At 52.9% G+C, this 21,509-nt stretch overlaps 2 protein-coding genes across 2 annotated transcripts in view; both read left to right on the forward strand.

Annotated features, from left to right (window-relative positions):
* The window catches only part of LRRC20 (leucine rich repeat containing 20), a 66,626-nt gene extending 54,300 nt beyond the window's left edge, over positions 1–12,326 (forward strand). Inside the window, exon 5 of the mRNA XM_019936145.3 lies at positions 9,748–12,326. Within this exon, the coding sequence (XP_019791704.1) occupies positions 9,748–9,902 (155 nt within the window). The 3' untranslated portion in view covers positions 9,903–12,326. The remainder of the gene's footprint in view (positions 1–9,747) is intronic.
* Positions 12,327–12,539: 213 nt separating this feature from the next.
* The window catches only part of NPFFR1 (neuropeptide FF receptor 1), a 32,935-nt gene continuing 23,965 nt past the window's right edge, over positions 12,540–21,509 (forward strand). The window contains 2 exon segments of the mRNA XM_073793710.1: positions 12,540–13,707; positions 14,472–20,673. Of these exon segments, the coding sequence (XP_073649811.1) occupies positions 20,094–20,673 (580 nt within the window). The 5' untranslated portion in view covers positions 12,540–13,707; positions 14,472–20,093.

Below are 21,509 nucleotides of genomic sequence, written 5' to 3' on the forward strand. Positions count from 1 at the left end.
CAGGGGAAGATGATTCACCCTTCAAGGTGGCAGCTGCCTGCTTGGCACAGCGGACTCATGCCGTCTGCCCAGAATGCCCTTGTCCAGCACCAGCAGAGTGCTGCCCTGTACCCACGGGCAGTGAGCAGTCAGTACAGGCATCGATCGTGACGCCATCACTAGACACAGTGTAGGAGCGCTTGCTGGCTGTGGAGCCGCTTGAGGGGGAGGTTAGGAGTAAGCAAACAGTCTTCAACAGCAATTAGTGCAAATTAGACATGGTCCCCAGACATGGAGGGGAGGGAAGCTCCTGTTGCAGCTCCTGCCCACATGTGTCTGCCTGAAGGGAACTAGCAAGCCGGGTCTCTGGGCAGAAGACATTTCACACACTTGGTCTCTGTCCAGATGGCATTCTCTGTGCCAGCCACTGAGTGGTAAAATTTGATTACCCACAGAACCTCCAGTTCTCCAGGGTGCTGGGAGCACTCTGCTGGGAGCACACAGGTGAACAGCAAGAAAACTTCTTTGACATCTGCTTAAAACAAAGTACTTTCTTGCTCCCTTAGACAAGCCAGTCTAAGGGACCGTCTGTCTCTCTCTCTGTCCAGAGTGCTGGAGAGCAGCCCAGACGCTCTGACTCTCAAAGCTCAGCCTTGCAAGGGCCTTATTCAGGGAGTAAGAGGCTCGCAGGGTCACGAACACGGACTTAGGCATTTGGGAAACGTTCATTCGCCAGTTGTCGTTTTTTGATTGAGCAGCTTGCCGTGCGCTAGGCGCTGTGCTGGAGATGGAGGCAGACAAAGCCCACTCCCTGTTCTCATGGGGCTCATGTCATGGTCAGTTACACTAGCTGATACTTAGTGGCCATTTATTTCATATCTGGATCTTCTCTAACCATTTGCAAGTGTGCTCTTATTTAACGCTCACGACCACCTTATGAGGCAGGCACTATTATTCTCCCCAGGTGAGGAAACGGAGGCTCAGGGAAGTTAAGTAACTTGGCCAAGGTCATGCTGCCTGGACAAAACCAGGGTTTCCAACCCAGGCAGTCTTGCTGCAGAACCCCCGCTATTGAGGACAGTGCTTTGCATAAGGAGAGATGATTTTTGCATATAGCTGGAGGGAGATTGAAAGCCACAGGAAAGTTATGGCTAGAGCACCTAACTTTGGTTGGAGGGAAACTTCCTTGGGGTGGAGAGAACAGTGTAAGGTGATGAGGCAGGATTCCCTATGCCACGAACGCAGGCAATCAGCCTAGCTCTTGACAGCTCTGCCCCACACAGTGAAGCAGGTGGGCAGCATCCTGGGGTGGAAGTGCTATATGAGTGTTTTCACCAGATTCTCTCATTAAGCCTCACTGGGAGGACCAGTGGTACTCAAACTAGCTGTGCATTCAAATCATTGGGAGATTTTAAAAACACCTGTGTCCAGGCAATACCCCAATACCCCAGAGATCCAAGTCAGAATCTCTGATGGTGGGTTTGGGGCTTGATGATTTTTTAAAGCTCCCCAGATGATTCCAATGTGCAGGCAAGATAGAACCATGGAGCTAAACCAGAACCTTCCATCAACAAGCACATTCCATCCCTGAAGAAGCTGTAGCCTCTTTCTTCCTTCTCTCAGTATCTGTTGCGTGTGTGTATGTGTGTAGCTGCATCAGGATGAGAAGAGCAGTCAGCCCAGCCGTGAGAGCTGACGGTCGGCTGGGAGGGTGGCAGAGGTGAGCTCTGTGGACTTGCCTCTTTGCTCAGGGTTCCTCTTTCCCATGGAGCCTACTGTCCCCTGGACCCTGGGCACGGTGGCTCTGCTGCCGCAGTGCCCACAAACCCCCACTTGTGATTTCCCTGTAGCACAGCCCGCTCACCTGGCATTTTCAGAAGGAACTTTATCAATGAGCCAGAGGCAACTTAGAACATGCAGACAGCCAAACAGCGGGCCGGTTCCCAAAGTTCAAGTTTATTCCAAAGAATCCTAGTGTAGGTGGACAGGAGTTGGCCTGAGCTCTGACACCTTGTGCTCAGGAACCTGTGGTCCTGCCCGGGCGGGCTACTTGACTCACCATTACTGGAGGTGCTTGCTCAAGTTCAGTGACCTCACTTTGGTAGCTTGAAATTGGCCATGGGAGGAATGTTTACACCGCGCAAGATCGGCAAATGCCCCACATCAGGGCTGTTTCCCTCAGGAAGTGGATTGTTAAACGTTAGCCAGCACACCACTTCCTTGCTGCTTGTCCTGGCCACTTCACCCACTTCCCCTCCACCACCACCTTCCACTCATTTTGTTTCTCAGAAGCTGGTTTCCCTGGTGAGGCGCTACCTAATTCACTCCCATCTGGTGCTTATCTTAGGAGCTTTTCTTCTATTTTTTCAATTATAACGGAGGTCTTATTTCTCTGACAATGATCTTAATTAAGCCTGAGTGGAAAGAGCTGTAAAGTTGGTGGCAGCGACCTTAGGTTGCAAGCGTGGAGAAGATTTACAAAGGAGCTATTCACATGTCCACCCCACCCAGGAGAAGAGCCTGTAGGGGAGGCGATTACTTTTCCATCCCACGCGTCTTCACCCCTCACTTCCAGACTCTTGCTGTGCAGCAGATGAGGCGGCTCTAGTCTAGTGTGAGTGTTATAGACACACATACCTCCAGCTGTGACGGAGGGACCGGCAGACACTTAATGGGAGGCCATGGCAAAACTGCCATTCTTTCCCGAGCCCCTCCCGGGGTATCTAACTGAAGCAGTTGGAGAAGCAGAGCACAGGGGTGGGGGGACTTCAGGGGAGAGGGGCGGTGGGCACAGGGGAGCAAAATGGGAAATCTGACGGGGAAGGCAAATCCCCAGGCTTGGGCCGGGCAGTCCGAGTTACTTACTTAGCTGTCTCCAGAGCAGCCAGTAAGGGGACCGTGTTCTGACCCGGCTTTGACTGCACGTGGGATCCAGGCGGGGCAGTGTGCAGGAGGGGGCAGTGCTGGCAGGTGGCCGCACTGGGAGCCTGTGGGCCCACCTTGCTGGACAGTCTGAGGTGCTGAGGAGGAGGAAATCACAGTGGGGGCTTTTCTCCCCCTTTGTTTTTCTTTCCCCACAGCCTGCACTTAAGGTTCATTAACGTATTCCGTAAAACACTCTGTGCTCCCCATCCTCTTGCCGGTTGCCCGCCACACTCTCTACACCTCCTTGGGGAGCGCCGCGTGGTCCCTTCTGCCAGCCTCTGTGGCCCCATGAAGCCGAGGACCGTTTAAAGATGGGAGGTTGAGGTTCAGAGAGGTTAGGGCCCTGCCTGAGGTTGCACAACTCCAAATGGCAGATCCGAGGTCAGGGCCTGGGTCTCTGCACCATCCCCTCCCGCAGCTGGCCTCTCTTTCATCAGAGGACTTAGAACTCCCCAAGCCAAACAGACTTCCTTGAGGGACTCAGCCTGCAGGACTGTCAAGGGCGTGCAGTGTTCTCTGTGCCTCCTGAGCACAAGGGCTGCTGCTGCTTTCTTCCTGCACACATCCCCCCACCCCCCACCCCCGACAGCCAGGGCTCGGGCCAGGGCTCGGGCCAGGGCTCTGTGCAGTGGGGGAGTTTGATCACTGCCCTCCCCGGGCTTGTGAAGGGACAGACCCAGCCGTGAGTGTGGCCCGGGAGCCTCCTTGTTACAGGCACAATTCTCTGTCCCGCTAGGTGACCATAGTTTGCCTGCTTGTGTCTTGTGGCATTTCGAGTGGGGCGTGAAGCTCAGCTCAGCTCAGCATCCTTGATCTTTGTTGTTGAGGCACCAGGCACCAAAAGCTGTGTCAAGGCTGATGCCAGGCCAGCCTGAATTCTCCAGCACGGATGTGCCCACAGCCCCCTGGGGAGGCTAAGGCAGCCTCCCACGTGCTGCCCACAGGCCTGAGGCACTAGGGCTGGGGCGCTGCCGCTGCATCTTTACCCAGCGCCCCAGGTCCCATTGTAAGGAGGCCTCAGGCTCCACGCTCACCGATTGGGATCCTTTGGGGACTGGAGGCAGAGAAGCTGAAAAATCCTGAAAAATCAGGCATTCTGGCTGGTAGGAGATCACCTGGATCAGAAGTGAGACAGCCAGCCATGTGTCAACTGTCCAGTGTGGCTCCAGCCTGGGCGGCCAACAGGGCGCCATGCTCTGTTTCTAAGCTGCCAAGGAAGCCAGGGAACTGGGGCCCTAGGCCACCAGGTTGGGGAGCCTCTCATCCCAATTCCAGATGGGACCTTAGATGTCGTGGGACTCAGCTCCACCCAAAGCGGGAATCAGAAGTCACTGGTCTCTGCTGGGTTACCTCTGTGCTGGGAAGCTCACTCAGTACCCCTTACCACTTCCCTGGGCCCAGACCCCTCTTCCTCTCAGCCTCCTTTCAGACCATGGGTACCACACACATGATGAATCGTGCTCTGAAACGGTCATTTTTATCATCTTGCCTCTAGCTGGTCCCAGTGGCATGAAACAAGTTTGCCAGTCAATAGTGCCAATGATTAGTGAAGGGAGGTCAAGCTGACCTTGGAGAAGTAATTTTCTCTAAATACTGCCCACTCTGATTCTGCTTTTATTGATTATTTTAAGCTTCCACAGACATAGGCAGGAGTCTGGGAGGGCTGTCTGCGGTGGGAAGAGGGTTGGATCCGTCTCTCATTGTCTGTAATGGCGAAAGCTGGAAAAAAACTGAATGTCTAACAGTAGAAACGTGAGCTAAAGTGTGATCCCTCCATTCCATGGACCACGACGTGGCCGTAATAATGTCACAGACTTGTAACCTGAAAAGATGTTCACAGTGTGTCACCAAGAAAAGCATGTTATGGCATAGTATCTAGGAGGCCATTTTTTTTTTTTTTTGCAGTACGCGGGCCTCTCACTGTTGTGGCCTCTCCCGTTGCGGAGCACAGGCTCCGGACGCGCAGGCTCAGCGACCATGGCTCACGGGCCCAGCCGCTCCGCGGCATGTGGGATCTTCCCAGACCGGGCCACGAACCCGTGTCCCCTGCATCGGCAGGCGGATTCTAAACCATTGCGCCACCAGGGAAGTCCTAGGAGGCCATTTTTGAATCATAGTTGTGTATGCACACACACACACACACACACACACGCACACACACACACACACATGCATGTTTAAAAGTTGGTAAGGCCGTGTACCTCACATTAACAGTGATTGGTTCTGCGTGGTGAGACATGGGTGATTTTATTTCCGCTCATCAATATTTTCTCATTTTCTAAATTGGATTATTGCACTAAAGGGCCAGTAACCTATCACAGCCTTGGCCCACAGAGGCCTGGCCCTGACTGGCAAAAGTGCCCAGAATGGGTCAGGTCAGGGGAAGGGCCCCAACTCTTGAATGTACTGAGGTCAGAGTTGCTTAATCAAGTGGTGTTGGTGGTGGGTCCACCGTGTGCCCAGCCCAGGGTGGTCCTGAGCCTGAAGGAACTTACGATCTAGTTCAGGAGGTAAAATGTGCATCCATTTGTTCGTTCACTCATTCATCCAACAAACAGCTATTGAGCACCTGTGAGCACTGTGCCAGGTACTGCACTTATAGGGTGAACATAGTCCCAGAGTGTGATGCGTGATGTGAGTCTTGTATAAAGGGTTATGGGACTTTGGATGCGGACCAGAGGGAGTGACAGGAGGGGGCCTTTGAGCTGGAATATGAGGATCCACAGGACATGGGCGAATGAGGATGAAGGCGTGGCCCAGGGGAGAGGGCAGAGCTGGGCTCCTCTTCCTCTCCAGGTGTGCCAAAGTCCAGGGACCTGGCTTCCATTACCACCATGACGCCAATGTGGCTTGTAGCCCTAGGAAGCTTATGTAGCCTCTTCAAGCTTCTGGTTCCCCACCCACAAAACGCAGATCATTTCATATCGTCCTCTCTACCCTCCAGCCATCTCCCGCTCTTGTCAGGATGCTCTGAGCGTAAATGTTCTTTTAAGCTTTATCCAGAAACTCCCAATTGGGCACTTGGGCTTGTTGCTTGCTAGCCTGCCTGCTCCAGTTTGTTGATTCTGCCAGCTTTGACACATTCTGGTGGCCCCATTGCTCCTTCCTCTAAGCTGCTCAAGCACCTTTAGCGGTTAAATCAGGGGAAAGAGATGCACTTAATCCCCGCCACCACTGTCCTTGGGCAGAGTGGTTTGGAGAACGCTGAAGACCCTGAAGAGGCCAGCTCAGTGAGTGGTACTTGGAAAAGACAGGCTGAGGACTCAGGCAGCGCTGCTGTCTCTAGGCCTGGAGTCACGGGGATTTGCTCCAAGCCGGGCTGCAGCTGGTCTTCGTGCCACGCCCAGCAAACCTCGGCAGGGGCATCACAGGGAGACCCTCCTCCCCATCTCAGGAGCACTGGCCACTCTGCAGCCCGCAGGCCTCCCTGGCTGAGGGGTGGAGGAGTCACGGAGTCCAGAGAGAGAAAGTCCTTAGCAACCCCTAGTTCTTGCCTGAAGGCAGGCCAGGGTGATCTGACGTCACCTAGGGGATAGTGGACAGTGAGGAACCTGATTAGGTATCGAGGGTGGAGGATTCTGACTAAACCAACTTAGCAGAATTCTTGCTAAAATTGGACAATGAGAGATGAACACTGAAGCACAAAAGTCAGGCCTAGTTGAAAAATCCAGGGGAGCTGGAGCAGAGTTAGAGGATCATTGTCAGCATGGAGAAGCCGAGGCCCAGTTTCCTTATCTGCCAGATGGGTCATTATGAAGAACCACCTAGCACAGGGCCTCAAATATCAGTTCCTAGAAGCAGCCTCCCTTCTTGGGCCCTTTTTTTTTTTAATTGGCTGTACCCCGCGGATGTGGGATCTTAGTTCCCCGACCAGGGATGGGACCTGCATCCCCTGCATCGGAAGTGTGGAGTCTTAACCACTGGACTCCCAGGTCCCTTGGGCCCATTTTAACAAGGTGTTAACCTCCCTGGGCTTTGATTTCCTCCTGTGCCACATGGGGTATAATACCCTGTGAAATGACCTGACTTCTTAAGAGCCCAAGGAAAGAGGATTTTCTTATCTGGGCGATCAGGGGCAGAGGGGATGGCGTGTCTGTCCCGCCTGCCCAGCTGCTGGCTGTGCTGTTGGCCATTACAAAGCTAATGTGCTAATGTGGAGAAGGGGAAGCTTCCAAGTCATTAGCCCTTCTCTTCCCAGCCATTAACTGGTAGGGAAATTGGGGGCCCACTTTCCATGAATAAAGACAAGAAATGCCACAGGCAACCCCTTCCTTCAGCCCCCACTCCAGCAGCCGCCCCACCCAGTAAGGGGCATAGAGGAGCCGGCTGCTGGCAGCTGTGTGATGTGACATTAGAATGCGGAGGAGCTCCAGAGGAAGCACAAGGTGAGCAGGAACTGAGAGCAGTTGATCTTGCTTTTCCTCCCCTCCCAGGAGTAGCATCTGGTCATAACCTTGCATTCTAGAAACGCCTTATCTCTGCTTCTTTCCCTACCTGAGCCTCCACGTTTGCCTTGGGCTCTGGGTCCCTCCCCATCGCCTCCTTCACGACTCCTGTCCTCTCATCCATCATGCAGGTTCCTGCCTGTCAAACAAGAGCCCCACTCGCCGCACTATAGCCAGTCTCGCTTGGGACCCAGCTCCCGACCACGACCCACCCTAGTAACTCCCTGCCGGCTGCCCAGAACGTGTTTTTGTACCCACCATGTCTATGTGCCAGGTATAGTGTTTGGCCCTGGGGATTCAAGGACAAAGATAGACTCTGCTCTCAGGAGGTTAAGAGTTGCCCCTGCCTCCAGCACTGGACCCGTGGTCTAACGAACAGAGCCAGCCCCCAGGGAGCTCAGAGCCACTCACCCCAAGGTGCTAAGGGAGGGCAAACTCCCGTGATCTGTGATCAGTGATCTTTGATGTTACTATTGCAAAAAGACTGACTTGCTGAAGGCTCACATGATGGTGAACATTTTTTTTAGCAATAAAGTATTTTAAAATTAAGGTATGTACATTGTTTTTTTAAACGTAATGCTATTGCATACTTAATAGACTACAGTGTAGGGTAACATAACTTTTACATGCACTGGGAAACCAAAAAAAATTCACGTGACTCGCTTTGTTGCGATATTCACTTTATTGCTGTGGTCTGGAACCAAACCCGCAATATCTCCGAGGAATCACCGTATAGATATTCTCTCATTCATCCTTAAACAACTCTGTGAGGTATATACTATTATTACCCTGATAGGAAGTTTATTTTATTATTTTTTTAATTGAAGGATAGTTGATTTACAATATTGTGTTAGTTGTAGGTATATAGCAAAGTGATTCAGCTATACATATATATTTTTTTCAGATTCTTTGCCTTATAGGTTATTACATTCTTTCCCATATAGGTTGAATATAGTTCCCTGTGCTTTACAGTAAATCCTTGTTATCCATTTTATATATAGTTGTGTGTATCTCTTAATCCCATACTCCTAATTTGTCCCTCCCCGACCCCACCTTTCCCCTTTGGTAACCATGAGTTTGTTTTCTATGTCTGTGAGCCTGTTTCTGTTTTGTAAATAAGTTCATTTGTATCATATTTTAGATTCCACTTAGAATTGGTATCATGGTATTTGTCTTTCTCTGTCTGACTTCACTCAGTATGATAATCTCTAGGTCCACCCATGTTGCTGCAAATGGCATTATTTCATTCTTTTTTATGGCTGAGTAATATTCCATTGTATATATATACATCTTCTTTATCCATTCATCTGTTGATGGACACTTAGGTTGCTTCTATGTCTTGGCCATTGTAAATAGTGCTGCTATGAACATTACGGTGCATGTATCTTTTCAAATTAGAGTTTTTGTCTTTTTCACGTATATGATGTGAAGTTTAATAATTTGCTTTAGGTACACAGTTGTTATGTGGCTGACCTGGGACTTGAACCAGAGACTGAGTGATCCTAAAGATTAGGTGTGAGGAACCGTAAATGTTTTCAAGTATTAGTATAGCTGCTGCCTTGTTCTGGTCCCTTTTTTTTTTTTTTTTTAATTGAGACAAAACTAACCATTTAAAAGTGTACAATTCAGTGGCATCTAGTGCATTCGCAGTGTTCTGCACCTGTCAACTCTAGTTCCAAAATACTTTCATCACCCCAAAGGAGACCCTGCACGCATTAGGCAGTCACTCTCCAATCCCCTCACCCCAGCCTCTGGCAGCCACTAATCTACTTTCAGTCCCTATGGCTTTGCCTATTCTGGACACTTCATATGAATGGAAGGAATCATATACTCTGTGACCTTTTGTGTCCGACTTCTTTCATTCAGCATAACGTTTTCTAGGTTCATCTATGTTGTAGCATGTGTCAGGCTGATTAATATTCCATTGTTTGGCTATACCACTCTTTGTTTACCCACTCGTTGGTGGACATTGGCTATTGTGAATAGTGCTGCTGTAAACACGTGTGCACGTATTTGAATACCTGTTTGCCGTTCTGCGAGTTCCACTCAAGAGTGGCATGGCTGGGATAAGTGGTAATCTGTGTTTAATTTTTTTTTTTTTTGGCTGCGTTGGGTCGTCCTTGCTGCGCGTGGGCTTTCTCTAGTTGCGGTGAGCGGGGGCTACTCTTCTTTGCAGTGCGCGGGCTTCTCACTGCGGTGGCTTCTCTTGTTGCGCAGCACAGTAACTATTTTTTAGGATGCTTTTCTGCATGTGGTTGTAATGCCCTTGTGGGCCCCAATGGCCCCTCACACAGGGCCGGGTGCTGGGCACTGAGCCCATGCGCATCGGGCGATGCATCCTCCTTCTTCTCTGCCCGCTTGGCTCCAGCCCCCTAATCTGGCCCTCTCTCCCTGACAGACGTGCCCGTGGAGAAGCTGGCCGCCATGCCCGCCTTGCGCAGCATCAACCTGCGCTTCAACCCGCTGAATGCCGAGGTGCGCGTCATCGCCCCGCCGCTCATCAAGTTCGACATGCTCATGTCTCCGGAGGACGCGCGGGCCTCCCCACCCTAGGCCTCCCTCCTCAAGCCCGCCCAGCAAGGGACAGAGGCCACCTGGCCTGGCGCCCTGAGGGGAGGGAGTCCCACGAGCCCATGGGAGGCCAAGTTTGGGGGGCTGGGGGCGGGCGGGCTGAATAGCGTGTGGCGGGAGGGGTGTGGCGTTCCAGGATAGATAGCGTAGAGCAGTAGTGGGCCCTGGAATGCCCGGAGGGAGGAGGCGAGGAGGGGGCTGGGGCCCAGACTCTGGGCACTCACAGCTTCCGTGCAAACCTGGGCAGATCCTCTGAGCCTTACAATTTGAGGAAAGGGGCAATGGCAGGGGCTTTTGCCTCCTTTGGGCTCCCTAAAGGCTTTTGGGGGAACACATGCCTCCAAGTTACCTTCAAATCATTGGTACCTTCTGGGCCCACGGATGAGCATCACTGAGCGTTTTCCAGGCCCTTGTGGGTTCGAGGCCTTGTTTCTAGTGCTGAAAGCCAGTGGCTGCCATAAGAGGGACAGAAGACAATCTCCATCTATTTATTGATTCCTGAGAACCGACCAGGCTGAGGCCTTCCACAGTGCCCCGTCCTCAGCCCTGTGGGTCCCTGGATTGGCAGGAACCTGAACCAGGAGTCATGGGAAAGCTGTGGAGACAGTGTGGCCCGACACTGTAGCAGGGTTGAGAACGTTTGTATAGGAGCCCAAGAACCAGCAGACCGGCAAGTGGAGAGCAAACCAAGTAGGCTCTGTCCTTCCTCGTGACTAAGAAATCGGTGGGGTAGGCAGTCAGGAGTGCCCCATCCCTCCCCTGGGCATGAGCGAGGGTGCCTGGCATCAGCCCTTCTGCTGCAGGAGACGTGGCCCAGAGAGAAGCAAAGCCATTTGCACCTGCGCCACCCTCAACAGTCTCCCTCTGGCAGGAGTCTGGCTGCCTTGTCACTGGTCCACACAGGGGCAGAAGGCACTATGGACCATTGGATTCGTGGCCAGCCAGCTCCCAGGCCACCACCCAGAGCCCTGATGACCTAGTCATCTCTAGGCCCTCAACCTGGAGTCTAGAGTGTGGCCAGGTAATTGCGTGACCAACCATCTCTGTTTGCCCGGGACTTAGGGCTTTCCTGGGACGTGGGACTTTCAGTGCTAACACTGGGATGACACCCGGCAAATGGGCAACTGGTCCCTCTACCAGGAGACAGCCTGAGGCTCTTGCTTCCTGACAACACCTGTGGTTTGGAGAACCTCTGACCCCTTGATACCCAGGTATCTACCTCCCACCTTCTCATCTGTGGAGCAAGCAGACTCAGAGCCCACCTTGCCTGGTCTGAGGGAGACACCTGAGGCCCCAGGACTCAGAGCAAGCCAGGCTACCGGATCCTACACTTGTGGACCAGGGGCCAGTCTTCCGCTCCCAAGGTTAGGCTGTTCAGAGCTCAGACCACCGCTCAGAGCACTAACCCTTGATCAGAATGCTCCCTGTTCCATTCCCCCTCTCCAGCTCCGAGCCCTGCCCCTGCTCAGGCCTTCTGTCTCCTGGCGAGAGGCTGACAGGTTGGGCCATTGTTGGCCCGTTGCTGAGCCCTCGGTGTTCATGTTCACTCTGCTCATCTCCCAAGGCCTGGTCGGTGAAGCTCTAGAAAAAAGGGTTTTCAGGGTGAGGAGGCTGAAACGGAATCTTCTAGGGCTTCTGAGTTCAGCCATGGACGCTGGGGACAAGTGAGTCTGCAGTCCAGCCTAGGCTGTCCTGGTCCCCCCTACCCCCCAGCCTGTGTCTTGGAGTGGGGTTTCTCCTTGTCAGAGAAGGGGCATACTCTTCCGACATGCACAAAGGCGTTGTATGGCTAGAGCTTTGCAACTCAAGTATGGTCCGTGGGCCAGCAGCATTGGCATCCACGGAAGCTCGTTAGAAACGCAGAATCCCAGGCCTCACTCCAGACCTCCGGAATCAGAACCTGCATTTCAAAAGATCCCCAGGTGATTCCTATGAGCACTTTACTGTTTGAAAAGCAGATGCCTGGGGTGACCCTCGGGATGTCCTCAGAGTGGAGGGTGAAGGTTCTCAGCTCTCCCCCTGCCCTGTCAGGGGTCCGAGTCTGTGCTCATCCCCCTCCCTAAAGCAGTCCCCAGAGACCTTGGGCCTCTTAGATCTTTCCAGAGTCTGTGTGGCACTCCCAGTGAAGGGACTGACCCAAAGCCACCAGGAGAGGAGAGCTGGGTTTGCCCGGCCCTCTGGAACCCTGCCTTTCTGGGTAACCTCTGCATGCTAAGCTGCTGCTTCCCCAGGTCCTCACCTCAAGCCCTCTGAAGGGAATGCTTCTGGAAGCTGTTTTCTACTCTGTTTGGAGAGTTTGCCCTTGCCTGCTGGGAAAGCTTGGGCGTCAGAGACGGCCCCAAATCAAAGCCCACTGTGTGAGTGAGCCCTTAGTTTCAGTCTGCAATAAAGAACACGTTGGTTTCATCTGCCTCTTGGTGTTTGATTTATTCTCACAGCACACATGTCTCGTGGCCAGAGTGTTGATCCCACCATCAGCGAAGAGGAGGCGCTGCCCCTCTTGCTGGAAGCGTGAGGTAAAGCAGCTCGGCTGGGGTGAGGCTTGGAACATTCACCGTGGGCGGAGGCACGGCCAGGCAGAGCTGACGCTGTGCTGCTGCAGAGCGCTAACTATCAGGTAGGGAGACCCCGTACCTGCGGAAGCATGAGGGGACCTGCTGTGCCCCCACTTCTCCTGGACTGATGCCAGAAATTCTACCCTTAGCAATTGATTTCTCAGGGTCCAGAGTTCTGAAGGAGGCGTCTCTGGACCAGCAGCAGCGTCCAGGGAGCGGGTTAGATAGCTCCCCCCCACCCCCATATCTACAGAATCAGATGCTCTGGAGGTGGGGCCCAGCACTCGGCTTTAACAAGCCCTCCACGTGTTCTGATGCAAGTTAGAAACTGCTTCTGGGTTCAAGGTTTAAGTCAGTTTTTGTTTTCTAAATCTGGGAGGTCAGCCTGAGTTTGCCTTGAGTTTTAGGCTAGACTCGCCATCATTTTTATTTAACAAACACATATAGAGATAAGTGCATACCAGGCAGTGTCCAAGCATGTTACAGATATTAACTCATTTAATCCATCAAAAAGCCACAGTGAGCTCTGTGAGTTGGACAAATCCTTTTCCCCTCTCTGGACCCCGATTGCTGTCTGTAAAGGGAAGGGGCTGTACTAGGAGATCCCTGAGCGCCTTTCCAGAACTCACCTGGTCACTGTCTCTCTGATTCTGGGGGCTCTGCTATAGCTGTCTTCAGTGGACTAGCCTGGACTAAGGCTGCTGCCCATCCCCACCCCAAAGGTCAAGCAGAAGATTCCCCCTGACTCCGTTTCTTCTTGCTGAATGCTGGCTCACCAGAAATATCACAGATTGACCCGTTGGTCAGACAAAGCTGAGCCAACTCTTCTCCCAGTAAGGGACAGCTTTACTACGTCTTCCCAGCGTGTCAGCATGGGGAGGGCAAAGTCGCGGTAGTGAGATTTTGGAGTCTGGTTTCAAGTGGGGCTTTCAGTGCAGGGGAGGACGCCTTGACTAGGACTGCATAAAGATTGTGATATAGTTTAGCATCGGTGGACACAACAAAGAGACGTTTTAAGGTGAGGAGTTCAAAGAGTCTTAAGCTTAAGCTCTCTTTTGATGCTATTTACTGAAGAGTCGGGCAGTTTGATGTTCATTTAAATGACTCTTTCTGGAATTTCCTAGAATGAACAACACAGTGATTTTACAACTTTTACTTCCTGGGCAAGAGTTTCCTGGAATAGTACTGTTATGTTGAAGAGGATGGGATACAAAGACTTATTAATGTCGAAGGTAAGGTGTATGCGACTAGAGGGTCGTTTTGTTTTGTTTTGTTTGAGAATACAGCTGACATATTATATTAGCTTCAGGTGTATAACAATGATTCAGTATGTGTATATACTGCAAAATGACCATCACAATAAGTCCAGTTAACATCCATCACCACACATAAAGGGTTTTAGTCCTCAGGCTCTCCCAAATTCAGTGTTGGACGAAAGGGCCTTACTTTGGAGCTGCCATTTACATGAAACATGCCTGTCCTGTCTCAGAAAGCTGGCCCTGGGCGGGGACCAGTTCCTGGAAGGGTGAGCGTTAGCAGGGGCCCAGATGGCCTGGCCAGAGCGCTGGGAGAGTTGCCAAGGCCTGGGAGGGCAGGCCTGAGAGACCACGTCACTGGATCGCTGGGCAGGTCATGGGCTGGGCCGGGCCCACGGGCAGCCGGATCATGCTGTGGACATGTGCCTCAGGGCCGGGTGGGCTGGACCCATCCCTCAGAAAAGGCACACAGGCCCAGATACTTCAGGTCCAAGCAGGAGCAGTCACTGAGCGCCTACTGTTTGTCAGCACTGGGCCAGCACTTGTATGTTTTCTCGTTTACTATCAGCAACAGCCTCTTGGTGCTCACTCTGCAGATGAGGACAGGCGTAGGGCTTGGGGGTTGGTGTGTGGCTCGGAAGGAGCAGAGCTGGGGTTTGAACTGGGAGGCTGGCTCGGGTGGGAGAAGCGATTGCTTTTTCCAGCTCACACGTTCCTTCTCCCATCCCATTCCTGTGAAGAGCCTCTGAGCCTTGCTTTCCTCATCTGTAAAATGGGTGCAAAGACTGCCTCCTATAATGCCACAGGTGGTGTAGGTAAGTAGCCCTTGGTGATCAGCATTTTGCCCATTTCACACACCCGAGAGCTTCCTCACCCATCTGCTTACACTTACACCTGCCCTTGTGTGGACAGCTTTAGTGCCCTGACAAGAACCTTGCCTCTCTCAGACGAGCACAGAGCTGTTTGTCACACATCCCTGGGGCACATCTGGATGTTGATGGGCACATCTGGATGCTGATTCCCACAGGGAATGAGAAGACTGACAGCTCACCGCTCCCCCCATCTTCACAGTTCAGGGATCTATGAAGTTCTGCCTCGGGCTGCCAAGGACAACTAATAACTCAGGACAATGAGGCATTCAAGGCCTTGGCCAGGAGCCAGTTGGGGTTCATGCTACTCTGTGTACATCCAGATTCTGACCAGCCAAGAGCACCCTGGCACCCTCTCTCCTGTAGACAGGAAGCACTTAAATTAGGGTGTCTTCAGGGGTGGACCCTGCAGGACCGCCACACCACACAACTCCAGTGGTGCCAGTCAAAACGCATTCTAGCTTATCGACGCCAGTTACCTAGAAAATAACGTGCCTGGGCTCCGGGAGCTGTACAAGGGATGTCTGGACTATATAAGAGATCCAGTCACTAGGATCTTTTTAGATGCAGATTCCAGGCCCACCTGAGCCCCAGTAAACCAGACCCAAAGCAGGGCCCACACCTCTGCACCTTAATGAGTCTCTGTTTCTCCCTCACACAGCACCCAGAGTATCCTTTTATTTTTATTTATTTATTTTGGCCGTGCTGCGTGGCTTGTGGGATCTTAGTTCCCCGACCAGGGATTGAACCCAGGCCCTTGGCAGCAAAAGTGCAGAGTCCTAACCACTGGACCGCCAGGGAATTCCCCAGAGGATCCTTTTAACTCCTAAGCCACTGTCTGCCCATGTCCCACAGGGGCTCTCCAGTGCAAAAGCCAAGTCCTTACAGTGGACTTTAAGACCCGGCATGGTCTTCCCTCCATTACTTCTCTGGGCTTCACTACTTCCCCCTTCTTCACTGTACTCCAGGCACACTGGCCTCCCACTGTTCCTCCATCCCTTGGAGTGGCGGATGGCCAGTATGCATGACCTGAGGGAGGATGGGCATCCCCCAGTCTCCCCCACTAGCCTGTCACTGCGCCTGGAATCCCACCAGAAGGAGAGCACTGTTTCTGCTTAGCATCACCCTCTCCCTGAGATCCTATTCCAACCCTTGACAGGATTGCGAAGGGGATTCCTATAGACAAAGCTGAGCGGTTGGATGGGACTCTCTCTCCTCAGAGCGTGAGTCTCAGCATCAGGAGCACCTGATGGTGTGTCACACCTGCAGAGGCTGGGTCCCTCCCCTTGCCTTCTGAATCAGAATCCGCATTTTAACCCCCCACATGATCCATGGGCATATTAACGTTTGAGAAGCTTGGCTTTTGATGACTCTGTGATCCCCTCTCCCCTTCTCAAAGTCTCTGTGATAGGCAGTGCCAAAGTGTAATTTTGGTACTTGCAGTGGGTCCTGCAGTGGGGCTCTGCCTTGCCTGCATATTAGGATCACCTGGAAAGTTTTGAAAAAATACTGATTCCTAGGCCCTGCCTGCCAGAAACTCTGATTCAATTGGTCTGCACTGGGTCCCAGCACTGGTGGATTTTTTTCTTAAAAGCTCCCTTGTGTGATTCTAAGGTGCGGCCAAGGTTGAGAACCACTGGCCTGTAGAGATTTAAGAAGTTGCCGGGCTTCCCTGGTAGCACCGTGGTTAAGAATCCGCCTGCCAATGCAGGGGACATGGGTTTGAGCTCTGGTCTGGGAAGATCCCACATGCCGCGGAGCAGCTAAGCCTGTGTGCCACAACTACTGAGCCCGCATGCCACAACTACTGAAGCCCGCGCACCCAGAGCCCGTGCTCCACAACAAGAGAAGCCACCTCAATGAGAAGCCCGTGCCCCACAACGAAGAGTAGCTCCCGCTCGCCAGAACTAGAGAAAGCCCACGCGCAGCAACGAAGACCCAACACAGCCAAGAATAAATAAATAAGTTAATTAATTTTAAAAAAAAAGAAAGAAGTTGCAAAAGGGCCCTGAGCTGAATTCAGCCCACAGATGTATTTTGTTTGGCCTGCACAATGTTTAGAAGTAATTTTGAGTTAAGTTTCTCAATAATTTTAAATTGGGAGCTGAAATTTTTCATGAAAAATACCTGGGTTTCTGGCTTCTGAAAAATCAGAAAACCTGGCAACCCTGAGCCTACATTCTGACGGCAGTGATCTCCTGGATCTGGAAGCCAGGCAGGAGTGCCCTAGTGGCCACACCTGGCCACATTCACTTATGCGCTGGCCTCACCTGCCCCGCCCCTGTGGGCCCCCAAGTCTGACACCTGGTTAATGTTCAGCCTGTGCGGAGGGGTGGCTTTCCCTAGGAGGACAGCACAGCAGGAGGAGCGGCCAGCAGGACAGGGGAGGGATGATGAACAGATTTAAAAAGAGGTGGGATTGCCAGCTTTGTGTCCCCTGGGAGCAGATTAGGGATCGCCAAATGATTTCCTTCTAATTCCACCTCTGTTTTCACATTGATGCCAAGAATGTGGACTTAAGCAACTGTGTAACTTGCTCAAGGTTACACACTAAGCAGAACTTGTTCTAGAACCGGAGGCTCCTGACTCCCAGACACAGCATCACACAGCCTAACACATGGCACACTGCCAGCCTGGACTTCAGCCAGGTTGCTTGGCTAGGCCTCAGTTCCTCCAAGTTCACCACAGCCCATTAAACCTTCCCTCCCTTGGCTGGCCGTTCCTGTTTTGCTTTCTCCAAGGAGAAAGGCAGTCCTTCAGTCATGCGATTGCCCCTCTGACCTCCCTCTGTGCCCCCAGAAAGCTTGATTTAAGAAGATCACCTTGGTCTTCCCTGGTGGTGCAGTGGTTGAGAGTCCGCCTGCCAATGCAGGGGACGCGGGTTCATGCCCCGGTCCGGGAGGATCCCACATGCCGCGGAGCGGCTGGGCCCGTGAGCCATGGCCGCTGAGCCTGTGTGTCCGGAGCCTGTGCTCCGCAAAAAACAAAAGATCACCCTTTACCTCCTCCCCCGCCATTCCCTTCAGACCCTTCTCCAAGCAGGGGTCCACATCTATTCCAGTTAGCACAGGAAATGCTCCTCTCTTCAAGGACCTTCTCAATCCCACTGCCCTCCTGCCAGCTCCTGGCATCCAGCTTTTCAGATGGAAATCAGTTCCCAGGAAGGTGAGGCTGTCTGTGCAAAGGCTCCCTGGGGCACAGCACTTGAACCCAGCCACAGCTGTTGGGGGTGGGGTGGGATGGGAAGCAGCTCCCCTGAGCATGAGGGGCGAGGCCAAGGGCTTGGCCAGAATGGGCATAGCGGGAAGCCTTGAAGGGCAAGGAAGTGGTGGGGCTCCTCGAGATGAACAGGGATTGCTTCTGTGCCCTGGATGACTGCACTCATAGTTTCTCAGATGCTCCCAGAGGACCAAGAACCTTGACGGTAGGCTGGGGTGGGGGGCAGAAGGGCCAATGCCCTAGGAATCCAGAGGAATGTTCTGCCTCTTTCCTCCACTGTCCAGCTGTGTAATATTGGGTAAGTCTTTAACCTCAGTAGCTTCACCTGTAAAAGAAGAATGACGATGCCTGCTTGACTGAAGGTTTGGGGCTGGGCAGTACCTCAGACTGACAGGCAGGTGAACCTGGGAGTAGGCATGATCTGAAATAGAGCAGTGGCAGTCAGGTTTCCCGGGAGGCCCTTTGGAGGAGGGAGGGGAGTGAGAGGAGAAACTTTTTAAATCTTCATGGAAAGACCTTTACCCAATCTATCTGTGTAGCCTCCACCCATAACTTTGGGGATAAGGAAGGACACTGTGTCAGTGGTACGTGCCTTTTTATCCTCACAGCAGCCTTGAGAAGATGATAAATCCCATTTTACAGATGGGGAAAATGAGGCTAGAGGGTTAAGCGACTTACGCAGGGCCACACAGATAATAAATGGTGGAGACAGAATTCACACCCAGGTCTTTGCATCCACGGCACTGCCCTGGCCCTCAAAGGCTGGACCACTGAGTTTGTTTCGAATGGTGCCACGTGTACTTGGGCACGGTCCAAAGGTTCCGATGGTGAAAGAAAGAAGTCTGTAGAAGAGGAGGGGGAAGGAAGGAAAAGAGGCTCTGTGATCCAGAATGATTTAAATGAAAAAGACCAGGTGGGGGAATTGAGCACAGGCTTAAGTTAATGCACCAGAATGATGTGGCTGGTAAAGAAAGAAGAAAGGGAGGGGAAAAAAGAAGGAGGAACCGAGAAAAGGTGAGACTGAACTATTCAAAGCCTGGCGCCCACATCAACAGAGCTCATATTTATTGAGCACCTTCTATGTTAGGCACTGTTGTCAGTGCTTTGCTATATGGTAGGCACTATTATTATCCCTATTTTTTAGATGAAGGGAAACTGAGGCACAAAGAGGTTGTATAACTTTCCCAAAGTCACACATACAGTAAATGGCGGTGCTGGACTGTGCAGATTATACAGCCTTGTGCTGAACTCTGCATTGGTCAAGGGGGCTTGATATGACTTGTCGCAGTTCTGGGTCCTATCAGGGAGACTTCAAGAACTGCGAGGACTTCCACAGGAAGGCGGACTCAAGATAGGAATGATACGATAACTAACTTTCATTGAGCTCTTACTCTGAGCCAGGCACTATTCCAAGAGCTTTACACAGAGGAACTGCTTTCATCTTCACAATAACTCTAGGGGATAGACATTATCCCCATTTTACAGATGAAACTGAGGCAAATCACAGGAAGCAAAAAGCCCAAAGAAACCCAGGTGTTTCACCTGCAGAAGGGCAGACTTGAGAGGGTGTCCTCCCTCCCTCCAGCTCTCTGAAGGGCTGTCCTGGGGAAAAGAGAGTGATGTGAAGGCAGAGAACCCACTGCTGGGCATTAGGATGCGGACACCTGCTCAGGTCAGGGTTACACTCAGTGACCTCTAAGGCCCTTCCAGTCCTGAGACTCTGCCAGCCATCTGGGGTAGAGGACAGGCTAGAGGGAGAAGGGAGACTAGGAAGAAGCCTGGTGGGAACCGTTTGCCCAGAGACCCCCAGAATAAACCCCTAATCCCCAATAATGGGAAGAATGGGACGTTCACTCTCTTCCATCTGCCTGGAACCTGGGATCATCATTCATATGACAAAAGTCTATGGTGGTGCCTGACAGGGGTTGGAATGGTGGGAGGGAGATGGCCTCCTACCCAGCTCAACGGACCATTTGTTGGGCATCTACTACATGCTGGGCAGAAACTTTGACGTCCTCTCATTTACTTCCCTAAAAGGCATTTCACAAATGCAGAAACTGAGGCTCAGGTGCAGGTAAGACACTTGCCCAAGGGTAGACATCTGGTGAGCCCCTGGCCAGTTAATTCCAGAGTCAGTGGTCATCTACTGACACATTGTCCCTGCTCTCCTTGCCCTCCTGTGTATCACAGCTGCCTCCATCCCCTTCTCAGGAGGGCCTCGGGGTCCTGGACACCAGACTGGGTGGCTGGGGGTCAGGCTGGGGTGAGACGGGGATGAAGAGTGGCGCTGGGATGGGAGTCACGGGGAGAGGGACACAGAGTTATCGGATGTCGCGGCCAGGGCTGCAGCGGTCAGTGGGTTGTCCTCTACTTTGGAGGGGTGCTCCGTCCCTGCGGAGGGAGTCACATCTGGGAGGCGACCCGGGGCGCCCAGGCTCGGACGGATGCTGCGGGCAGGGGGCGCTGCTCAGGCAAACGTGTGCCGGGTGCCATGGCGACGGCGCGGCGCGAGCCCCCTCCCTCTGGACGGGGAGGGCGGGCAGCGGGCAACGGGCCGCGGGCAGCAGAGCCGGGAGGGTAGCTGCGCTGCTCGGGAGCCTTCAGCCCCGGCCGCTGCCCGGCCGCCTCCGGGCGGCAAGGGGAGCGAGACCCCGCGCAGGGCTGGGGCCTGCGAGCGCACGCCCCTCCGTGCGCTTCCGCCGGGCCCTGGACCAGAACCGCCAAGCGCAGAGGCAGGGGCGCGTGCCAGCAGCCCAGCGCCGGAGACCCGCTGTCCCCTGCAGGCTCACAGGGGCCTGCTGCCTCCCTCCGTTGGTGACTGTCCCAGAGCGGGCCGGAGTGGGCAACATGGAGGGTGAGTGACCCCGGGGCTGGGACTGGGGGTGGGTGGGTACCGACTAAGGAGCAGTGAGCCAAGAGACAGGAAAGGGACTGGGGGGTCTCATCGGGGGCTGTCCAGAGCCCAACACTGTGACACTGTGTGTATGTGTGTGTGTGACAGACAGACACACGCTGAGAGAGGGAGAGAGAGAAAGACCTAGAGGGCTCCGTAGTGTGTGTGCGTGAATATGTGTGAGAAACTGAGAGAGAGAGGGAGGGGGTAAAAGACCTGGAAGCCTCTGTCCCTGTGTGCATGCTCCCTCCTGCATGGGCAGGGGATCCTTTGAAACCGGCTGAGGACAGCTTACCTATTAGCTTTAGAGTAATTGCCATCCCTTCCAGCAGGGAAAGTCACAGAGATGGAATTCTACACAAGATCTCAATGCAGAATTTCCCTCCCTGGGAGAAAGGAGAGGGAACTATGGACCTGACCTCCAGGACTTTAAGGGATAGGGACCCCCGGCATAAGGCTGCTTCCTCCAGCCTTAGCAGGTGGGGGTCCAGACGCCCCTCTCAGCCAGTGTAGGAAGGGAAACCATATTTGGACAAAGAAACTGGAGGACTGAGGGCTGGTCCACTGGCTTGCTGGGTGTCTTTGGGGTTTTGCCTAAACCTCTCCGTGCTACTGGTTACCCATCTCTTGAATGGAGAAACTTACATTCAGCTGGCTTCACAGAGTGGCTGTGAGGGTAAAATAAGACAAGGTGTGTTGAACAAAATCATACCTGTAAAAGAAGGCTGCTCCAGGAGGTAATAAAACCCAGAAATGCCAAGCAAGGCATTGCAAACACTGCTGGCAAGAGAGAAAAG

Source organism: Tursiops truncatus, chromosome 16, assembly GCF_011762595.2.
Source record: "Tursiops truncatus isolate mTurTru1 chromosome 16, mTurTru1.mat.Y, whole genome shotgun sequence".
Classification (NCBI taxonomy): domain Eukaryota; kingdom Metazoa; phylum Chordata; class Mammalia; order Artiodactyla; family Delphinidae; genus Tursiops; species Tursiops truncatus.